At 41.8% G+C, this 10,295-nt stretch overlaps 1 protein-coding gene and 1 long non-coding RNA gene across 5 annotated transcripts in view; both read right to left on the bottom strand.

Moving 5' to 3' along the window:
* Positions 1 to 2,590, bottom strand: part of hvcn1 (hydrogen voltage-gated channel 1) — a 7,298-nt gene extending 4,708 nt beyond the window's left edge. Inside the window, exons 1-3 of one of the 2 annotated variants that reach the window (XM_029512651.1) lie at positions 2,446 to 2,590; positions 643 to 826; positions 62 to 166 (exon numbers count right to left, since the gene is read on the bottom strand). In XM_029512651.1, the coding sequence (XP_029368511.1) occupies positions 62 to 166; positions 643 to 816 (279 nt within the window). In that variant the 5' untranslated portion in view covers positions 817 to 826; positions 2,446 to 2,590. Of the gene's footprint in view, positions 1 to 61; positions 167 to 642; positions 827 to 2,255; positions 2,328 to 2,445 lie in introns of those variants that run through there. The other variant, XM_029512652.1, reaches the window with a different exon arrangement.
* Positions 2,591 to 4,520: 1,930 nt separating this feature from the next.
* On the bottom strand, positions 4,521 to 8,311 carry LOC115049920 (uncharacterized). Of its 3 annotated transcripts, none has more exons than XR_003841161.1 (7): positions 8,046 to 8,311; positions 6,056 to 6,094; positions 5,835 to 5,885; positions 5,293 to 5,377; positions 4,975 to 5,026; positions 4,649 to 4,784; positions 4,521 to 4,570 (listed from the first exon to the last, which is right to left on the bottom strand). It is a non-coding gene; the product is annotated as an uncharacterized LOC115049920 (long non-coding RNA). The 3 variants fall into 3 exon arrangements; XR_003841162.1 differs by having other exon boundaries at positions 4,554 to 4,598; XR_003841160.1 differs by having other exon boundaries at positions 4,543 to 4,784.
* Positions 8,312 to 10,295: the final 1,984 nt, after the last annotated feature.

Below are 10,295 nucleotides of genomic sequence, written 5' to 3'. Positions count from 1 at the left end.
TGTCACATGACCTACAGGCTGCAAGGAGAACTGAAGAGTTCATTTTGAGTAAGAGACTCACCTCTGGTGCAATGTGGTCATGTTCTAACTTGATGACAGACAGATCTATGAGCAGCTCTGCCAGAACAAAAATGGCGTCCAGGATTACCAGACCAACAACCAATACCTGGAATCAACAGATGGTACTTAACTTTAGCCACCTAGTGACTTCCACAGAACTGTCTATTTTGCATTTGGTAGACAATGACTCAGTTACTTTTATCCAGGTACAGTGCTTTACAAAACTGCATGTATGTATGAAACATGAAAGACTTATTAATTAAAATATATATATTTTTTCCATTATTCATCTAAGGAACTCTGAAGTGTTTCACCTGATATTTGGGGAGGGCCGCAAAGATAGGTTTGGAACCACTGGATAGCAAAAAACGTATATTTAAAGTGGTTAAGGTATCTCAGTAAGATAAGCTAATGGTTTCAGAAGGATTGAAATTCAGGATTCTGACTGCTGACATTTGACATTTTTAATTTGGGGTGTTATAGATATAATTCTTTGTGTAATTTTTCTGACACTGAAACATGAGGATTTTCTGGCTGGAAGACACTGCTCTCCAATCAGGTCAGAGGACTGCTGCTACCCACCTGGAAGTGGTCTGAGCTGTAGAGCCTCTTCAGTTTGTCCCTGAAGGTCAGAGTGGCTGGAAACTGACCTGTGGCTGGACTCAGCTCCTCACTGGTCACATGCAGCTCTTCTTCCTCCAGCTGAGGAGATGGCACATCACCAACAGTGGTGAAATATCTCAGGTATTGAGCCATAACAGCTCACCTTAAGGGAAGAATTTCAGTTCACACACGTCAGAAGAATGTATCTGCAATTTACAAATGAACAAAAATTTCAGCTATAGCGCTACTAATAAACAATTGCTAAATATTTGTACATTTGTAGACCAACACAGGTCAGTGACCTCCTGTTTTCACAGCATGTGCACACTTCTCTATAAGTAAGGCAATCTGTGTTTTCATCTCCTTTATTTGTTCATGTCATGAATAAATCCTGTGGCTGAGGTCAAAAGGAAGGTGATGAGAAATATCAGGTATGACATTACCTGTGACCCCACTGTACACACCTCCCTCCTATCCATATGTTTATAATCCAACACTGCAACATCCACTTCATACTGTTGGCAGTAGAAGGTTTCTTAGACACATGCAGACGATTCATACAGAGAATGATTGAATGCTCTCCCTATAGCATCCTGAAATGTGCGTGGCATTCACTCGCAGGCAAAAAATAAATAAATAAATGAAAACGTACTATATCTCCAAGTTAAAAGCAGATATCTCCCTCATTCAGGAAAACCACCTGCAAAGTTTCAGAAGGGGGGTTGGGGGTGTTGTCAAGGACTCCTCCCTGTGCTTGGAAGGTTTCGTCCTCCTGCTGTCTCCCTGGTCTGTGTGTGTTGGGGGCGTAGGTCCAGCACCATTGCCCCCCGCCCCTGGAGACTTGTCCAGTGGATGGGAGATGGGGTTCAGGTTTTAGGTGTCAGTGGCGGATCTTGACAGTTGGGTGGTGGATAGGGGGGTCGTTGGGGGACATGGGGCCCTCCTGTCATGCTCTGCCATGCCCTTACTTGGACAGTCTGGTGGTGTCTACCATCATCTGTTTCATCACTATGTACCCTATCTTTGACTTGGGCCCTCTTTGGGGACACCTTCACCTACCTGGACTCCCATCTCTCCAGAGATCTACACAGAAACCCTCTGGACTCTCATAATTATGAGTGAGGAGGCAGGAAACGCATGGGAGCCTTCATTCCACTAGTTCCTACCAGCACCACCTGCTTCCCTTCCTCTGTCCATCCTTCTACATTTTGTCTGTCCTTTATTTCCCCTTAAGTTGACTGAGGTGGAGCACTGCCATCCCAGCCACATAAATGTAATTTCACCTAATAAAGATCAACAAACTAGCTTCCAAGGAGGTTCTGGTGATGGTCACACACAACGAAATAAAGTATTTAGCTGCAAGACTATAACTGCACGAATCTCATATAATGTTGACATCCCGTGGTGTTGAACTATGAGGACAAATGCATACAATAAAAAGACATTACAGAGCTCGATCATGACCGCAGGAAACAACCACTCTCCTCCGTGAAGAAAATGGACCAACGTTCTTATCAATCACTTCATCCCACTTTAGAATTGACAGTAAAATCAAAGATCTGCAGCTCCCGAAATAAGTATTCTGATCCTACCAGTTTAACAGTCATCAGTCTCTCTCCGTGTGTTAGCAGTTAGCCTTTTCCTCAGGGTCCAACTGAAGGACACACTCACACTCGTGATATTAACATCCGTCCAGGAAGTTTCTGATGACTAAGTATTTGAGCAACAACACGGTGAAGTATCGAATCACGCTGATTTAGTCCAGGAGACAGAGACACTCACCTTCTATATCCTCTCTATATCCTTCCAGTCTGTAACTGCCTAACTCCCAGTCTAGGAGTCGAACTCAGTCCGACAAACTCCGCCTCGATCTTCTCCAAACCAGCCCAGCCTCTTCTGTCCACTACACATTCAAACGTCTCTGAGCAGGATGGATGGCTGAAGAACTTTCTTGAATCTGCTCACAAATATATACTGCTAACGATGGACACTGTGCAGTGTCTCCTCGATCCCCACAGCAGCTGCCGTCAACTGTCCTTAAAAGCTCCACAGATGAGGAGAATCAAAGGTAATAGTTAAAGACTGCCGGTAACGAGACCACAGCGGAGCGCGTGCTGACCATTTACCATTGACCATTAACTCTACTTACACGCACAGTCACAGTTTCTTTAATAAAGTGTTTCAGAGTCGAATTAATGTCGTTATGTTTCTTCAACATGAACAGGTAAATCGTGTGTTTGACACAGCTATCTTGTTTTGAGTTATCTGTTACTGTTCTCTTGTTTTAGACAGATTTTTTTTTTTTTTGTTTATTTTTTTTAATTTATCGGTTATCTTTTTACTACACTGCCGCCTGCTGGCTTTAGCGCATATTCTCACTGTGTGTGTACTGTTCAAAAATTAGTGGGAACAATTAAATCACATATGGGATCTTTATATCGGTTCATCCCAGTTTGACAATCTTTACAGAAGTCTATGTACACATGTGGGTATATGCCTTATAGTCTCTTCGACCTTGATCAGAGGGGTATTGCACAAAAGTAGGATAAGGGATTAAGCCGGGATATGTCGGTTATCCTGGCTGAATTTAGCCTCAAATTGGTTGCATGAAACTAGGTTGTTTACCCCGGTCAAGTTAGATAGTGATTTATTCTCTGCAGCTAGCCTTCTCCTGACCAGGCTAACAACCAGGCTAAACTTAATCCTGGTGATTCATCAATAGTTCTGTCAATCCTGTGAGAAATTAATGTGTTTTACAGCATGCCCACAGGCTTTCTAAACACATTGCATCATTTTAACTATCCTGCATTCAATTATTGTAGATATTGTCATTTGTCATTTGATTAAAGTCTGTTGACTGTAATTGCAACAGTCAGTCAGTGAATATTCATTCATGCGGTACGATTACTGTCAGGCCTTATGTTATATTACTATGCAAATGACAATGGCCATGGAAGACCTCTACATCGAGGAGTTTTACAAGATTGTAGGTAACATCAATTTCAACTTGTAACCATTAGTTTGTAATTTTTAAGTTCTTGTCATTTAGACAAGAACTTTTGTTACAGATCTCCCTAAAGTCATTGGTGCAGAGAATTGCACCCATATCAGAATCAAACGCCCCTCAGAGGAACATGAAGACTACATCAACAGGAAATCCTTCCACATCAATGTTCAGGTTAGAGTGATTTGTGGTTACTGTGACCAACATAAATTAATTATGTGCATTAAATGACCTTAATGACATTTCAGATGATTTGTCATGCTGACAGCCTTTTCAGCAATTAGGCAAAATAATAGCAAATAGGCAGAGTGGCCTAACTCAGTGCACGACCCAAGTTTCTGTCAGGCTAATCTAGTTTACAAGAGACCCTCACAAGGCCACACATTTTATTTGCAAGCACCTGGGACATAGTGTTTAACTTTGCTGTGTAGTTTTATAAATTTTATCTTGTATTATCAGGTGAATTCTCTGGTGTGCTGCTGGGAGACAAAGTCCTCAATAGAAGGTCCCAGTCTGTGAGTCATTCCTCTCGACTCCCCTTCCTTTGGCCTTCTAAAATCTCAGTTTCAGTGCCTGCACTACTTTAGGGTTTCCCCTGGGCAGGGCCTGTGATGTCATTGTTGCATGCACAGTGCTACCTAACATTGTAGAGGCTCTCCACGAGTGGCTGTCGTCGTTGACTGGGAAAATGCTTCTATTTTGATAAAGGATCCCACATTACTTTTTGCTGTGTATGTGCATTTTGTTTCATACCACACAGTGTGGTTATTTTTAAATTCCACTTCACTAAAGCAATGGAGTACACATTCATGGAAGGAGGAAAAAAAAAAAAAAAAAAAAAAAAAGCACAATATCAGATTTTTTTATTATTTATTTATTTGCCAGTCCTCATTTGTCTGGAACCTGGGATAGAAGGCAAAAGTAACAAATACTAATACACTGTATTGCAGTTATGGTTAGAATGTGCACTGAAATACTCACTTCTCTTTCTAGTTTCTTGATTTCGAGGTTCAGTTTCCAGATAAAGCTTCATTTCTTGCAGCTTTTTCTTCTTCAGTTAAATTTTTACCTCTGCAAGCTATTACTGTATCTGAAGATGCGTGACCGTTTGTAAATTCTGTAAAAGAAACGTCAGTTAGCACAGCAGGATTTGTGCATAATGTAGATTTACTTGATTCAATACTCAAAGTTACCAGGCTGGTTATGTGGCTGTGCAACATCTGGCTCCTGTTGCATGTTTTCTATTAGCACCAATCACTGACTTTATATCCATTAAGGACTAAATAAGAAAGATATTGACACAATACCTCAAGCCTGGAGTCCAGTGACACAGTCTCCTCATCTGCACGTGCCTTCCCTCTGCCACATACATACATCAAGAGAACTAGTATTAAGACTTGACAGGTCATGCCAGGCCTGTGATTTCAATCAAATGTACAATTTTCAGTATTTCAGCACTGTGCACCACCACAATGGATGTTCAAGTGCCTAGTTTAAGCTTTGAGGGTATTTGCATCCAAATCATGTGAACAGTGATGGAATTTGAGCATATTTTATATGGGCCATCCCCCTTCAGAGCAAAAACACAGAAAATTTGATCAATGTCTAATATTTATGGAACCAACTGCAAATAAATCCGGTGAAAACTCTTCAATCTTCTTGTTATGAGGATTTATGTTGAATGGGAAGCAGTGATCCAGACAGATGGAGCTGCAATGATAAATGAAAGACAGAATATAAATAAAGTGCACACAAAAGCACTTTCCAAATTTCTATTGCAACATGACTCAACTGTTTTATATATGTGATCACATACTATGGAAATTAGGGCAACATAGTTAAGAAAAAAGTACACATAAAAACCCTCCAAAGCCACAGACTGGGTAGGTGTGTCATTTGCAAACAAGTGGACTCCAAATGGATCTGTCCCTCATTAACCATACTATAAGCATAATCCACTGCACTAAACCTGATTACGGCTGTGTTCTCATCTGTGTTTAAAGTATGTTTCAGGTCTTCAGTCAGGTTCTTGTAAATGGACATTACGTAAACCTGTGCCAAGACCCGAGTTTCTCTCCCAATCCCGATTTCACAGCAAAGGGGACATCTCTGCCATGGCAGTACTTGATTGGACAAAGTAATTTCCATACATTAACCAATATCAAACCTGATGTCTCCCTCTTAAAATGCATACTTGTCCCCAGCAGGCCTCCTGCACCTGTTGATCAAAGAGCACAATGGGTTAGGGTTAGGTGAGCCAAAAAGTCACTTGTGCTCAGGGGTTTAAAAATAAATAAAATTCACCACGGTGTGTCAACATGATGCGTTACAATATTCACTCATCACAGCACATAAGGAATCAAGCAGAAGTGGTTCTATCAGGCTCACCTTCAGCACCAGTACCTCCAAAGACCAAAAAGTTTCCACCTGCAATAACCATGGATACAGGGCAGTTCAGACAGTTGCTCACAACTAAAAAGGTTTGTGTTCAAAGCAAAATCATGTGGCATAATAAGTCAAGTCCAGAATGTCCGGCCATGTACTAGGCTCATCCCAATGTTGATCTGGGACAAGCCACTCTCATTGGGCCAAGTTCTGCAGCAGCTCAGCAGCAGACTAAAACAGAATGTGCTGGGCTGAGACCAAGAACAGAAACTTCTTCTACCAGCACTTTAACACTGAGCCAGACACATACTGCCTGTCAGCTGACTGAGTGCTGGGTACTACCTCAAATCAAATTTATTTATATACCACCAAATCATATACATATCAAGGCACTTAACCCCTGTCTCAAATGCAGGCAGTGTTGAGCAGCAAATTCTGGGATTCTAAAATATGAATGTGCTAATTAGGTCAAAGGCCACACTGAAGCACATATTCAAATTGTTGCCAGGCCACAAATTGCAAAACAAACTTTAGAAAAACTCAATTTAAACAACTTCCTGATTCGCAGAACTAATCAGCAAATGCATCACTGGAGTCCAGTTGTAACCTGTATCAGCAGTATCTCAACACCAGTACCATTCATGGGGAATATGTTCAAATTGTTGGCTCTTACAAGTACTTTGGTACCATGTTTGAAACACAGATTTAATCTAAATAGAGTCCATTGTTATGAGGAGATACCAATAAGTCAAAATTTTCTGAGCATCGGCAACCTTTACATTCAGTGTTCAGACAGATTCTAAAAACTTCCATTCATGTACCGCTTATTCGTTTACGGGTCCCAAGGGGCAAACGCAGCTGGGCGAGAGCAAGGTACACCCTGAACATCTCGGCAGTCTATGACAGAGCCAACACTGAAACGAACAACCACTCACATTAGGACAGAAACAGTCTAATCCAGGGGTCGGCAACCTTCAGCATTACAAGAGCCACCTGGGCACAATTCTCATAAAACCCACTTGCGTTCCATTTTCCTCAACTTTTAGTTTTTTTTGGCTGTATCTATGATAAGCTTACCGGGAGGTCGAGATCTAAAAATAAGTCACCAGCCTATCCGCTTCAGATGAAACAAGCATTGTGCAACGTGTATTCTGACGCAATCATTAGACCCCCGGTCTAAATCATACAGTTAAGTGCAGCTCTGAAAGCACTGAGCTCAGCAAAACGCCTTATACCGGTATGCCTTCTCTGAGAAAGCGGCACCTGATTACTAAAATGGTCATAAGACTACACGAGTTGTTTTATTGCCGTCTGGATGGCGTTAACGTGCACCCCAAAGAAAGTCAAAGTTAGCTTTATAACTACACCGACTCTACAGCCTTTTAATGTTGTAAAATATATAGTAAATGAAGGTAGTCTTGATTTAAGCAAAAGACTTACTGTTGAGATTAGTTTGTTCTTTTGCATTGCGGATTAGAACTGGTTTTGCTCTTTATCCTTGTGTTGCACACGGCCTGTGAGGGGCCATACGCACTGTCACATTCACTGAGCTCTCTCCATCAGTGATAATGATTGTTAAACTATACGATTGAGTACGTGTTTTTGTTAACGTGGCTGGTGGATTGTAGAAATCTAATAAACCCTGGGGCATAAATAAATATTACCATTCAGTTTGTGTGTGGCTTTGCATGTGCTACTGGACTGTTAGCTTTCAGCGGCTAATCTCCGTGAACAAATTGTGTCCTCTGTCGATCGGGATCCTCAGCGCTTCAGTCTTCATTTCGTCTCAGATAATGCAAATACCAAGTTAAGGGCCAGTAGGCGTTGAGTTAAACACAGCTTAAAGTTTTTCTTCTGTATTCACCTCGACACAATAGCCAATGTAAGAACATTCATTTTTAAAGTGGAAGTCGCCGTTTGACACGAGTGAACCTACTCTCTTGGTCCTGACTGGTCAAACCACACACGTCATAAACGAGCTGATCCCACTCACCAGTTTCTGCCCGATAAGCAGAACTCTCTGTTCAGCTCCATCTGCAGCTCCTCCAAAGTGAAAGACAGTATGAATGTCACGTGTGATTTTATAGAGCTGATGAGCCGCTGGGCATTATGGGAGATAAGCTCGCCCAATAATCGTCCTGCTATTCAGTGTTGCCAATGTAGCGACTTTGTAGCTAGATTTGGCGACTTTTCAGACCCCTTTAGCGACAATTTTTCTAAATAGCGACTTTTTCTGGTGTTAGGTAAGACTAAGACGACGACGACGACGACGACGACCACCACCACCACCACCACCACCACCACCTCCTCCTCCTCCTCCTCCTTCTTCTTCTTCTTCTTCTTCTTCTTCTTCGGCGGTTGGCATCCAGCTTAATGGTGCGTTACCGCCACCTTCTGCTCCGGACCGTGGGTCAGACTGTACGCTTACATTCTTGGTCCCCGAAAAGAAAATGAAGAAATAAAGAAAGAAGGAATGAATAAATAAAAACATAAATAAACTCTAACCTGCACCAATTCACACATACCCACCTATACTGTCATTCACTTATACTCTTTGTCTACTCTCCATCATAAACCCTTAGTGCCCTCCAACCCTGCAGTAGAGCCCTGTGCTCTGTCCTCCATTTTTAATAACCCCTTCAGTTTAAACTAATTTATTCCCAACTCTTTTATCCTATTCCTCATTGCCACTCTCTGCGTCTCATATTTACTGCACCTGAGAAGAACATGGTCTACAGATACCTCCGCCTGACATCCCTCACACAATCCTGTTTGGCGTTTACCCATTACTTTCAGTGATTTATTTAATGCACAGTGCCCCACAGCCTTAACTGTGTCAATATAATTTCTTCTCCTCTTATTGGACTTCCTGCCCTTGCGACTTTCACACTCCTCTGTATTTTGTGTAGGTGCCTTCCTTTGCCTTCTTCATCCCACCTTTCTTGGCACATTTTTACGCTTTTCTCCCAGATTTCACATTTGACCTTTGCCTTACTCAGGTTAATATTTATTTCTGTGTTTTGCTTTTTTAAGGCTCTCTTTGCAAACTCATCTACCTTTTCGTTCCCCTCACGTCAACGTGCACTGATACCCACATAAACTTAACATGTCCCCCCAATTGGATATTTTTGTGACTAATTGGAGTATTTCATATAGGATGTCTTGACGGCAGTTTGTATAGAATGATTGAAGGCTTGCGAAAGACTGAAGCTGAGTCAGTGCAGATCAACACCATTTCGTGCTTTGCTTTTTCCACCAATTTCAATCCGACTAACAACGCCACCATCTCCACTGTGTAAACCCCCAGTTTATCTGATGTTCTTCTGTTTATCTCAATCCCTTTTTGTCAGTACAGCCAAATCCTGTCACACCAGTGTCTGTTTTTTTGGCACCATCTGTGTAAACCAGTGTAAATTTCTTGTATTTTTTTTCTACAGACTCATTAAATACCCTTACCAGGTCTGTCCTTTCATTTTCTTTTCTTTTAATTTCTAACAATTTCTAGTCTATGTCTGGGTCTACTAGCATTCAGGGGGGCACTTCTTGAATTCTATTACTCCCATCTGTCTTGCAATTTCATTCCCTATTCTACCGAAGTTTCTCCTCTGGCTCCTGCCATTTTCCCAGCACTCCTGTAGCACTGCTTTGGTTGGATGAGAGTCCTTGTGCACTTGCAGATTAGCCTAGTAATTAGTCATCAGCTGCTTCCTTTTGATTTCTAAGGGCATTTCACCCATTTATACTTGTCGGGCTGGGTTAGGGTTAGGGTTAGGGTCGTGAGGTTTTAAATGGCCCGCTGTACACTCTTAAGGCCTGTGCCTGCACTATATCCAGATTCACATCCCCCGCAGTGTTAGCCTTATTCATACTCTGCTTTGCGGGTAATTGGAACTTTTCTCAGTCTGCTTTACCATCATTTGGCCTCCCCTCCACTCTTTCCCCCACTGAGCATACTATAGGATAATGGTCACTTCTTACTGTTGTTTCTGTTACCACTCTGCAATCACTTACCGCAGCTAAAGAATTAGATGCCAGTGTGATATCTAAAATGGATTCGGAGCCTGTTGTTATGTTAATCCTTGTTCCTGACCGGTCATTTAGACAAACTAAACTTCTTTCATCAATCAATTCTTCAATAGTCCTGCCATTTAAATCGGTATATGATCCCCCCACTGTGAACTGTGAGCACTGAAATCAGCACACCAAATCACTCTACCGTTTTTTCTGTTCTGGGATCTTGAGT

The sequence above is a fragment of the Echeneis naucrates genome, chromosome 10, assembly GCF_900963305.1.
Source record: "Echeneis naucrates chromosome 10, fEcheNa1.1, whole genome shotgun sequence".
Classification (NCBI taxonomy): Eukaryota; Metazoa; Chordata; class Actinopteri; order Carangiformes; family Echeneidae; genus Echeneis; species Echeneis naucrates.
Note: the sequence above shows the minus strand (reverse complement) of the source record. Positions and strands in the feature narration are given on the sequence as shown.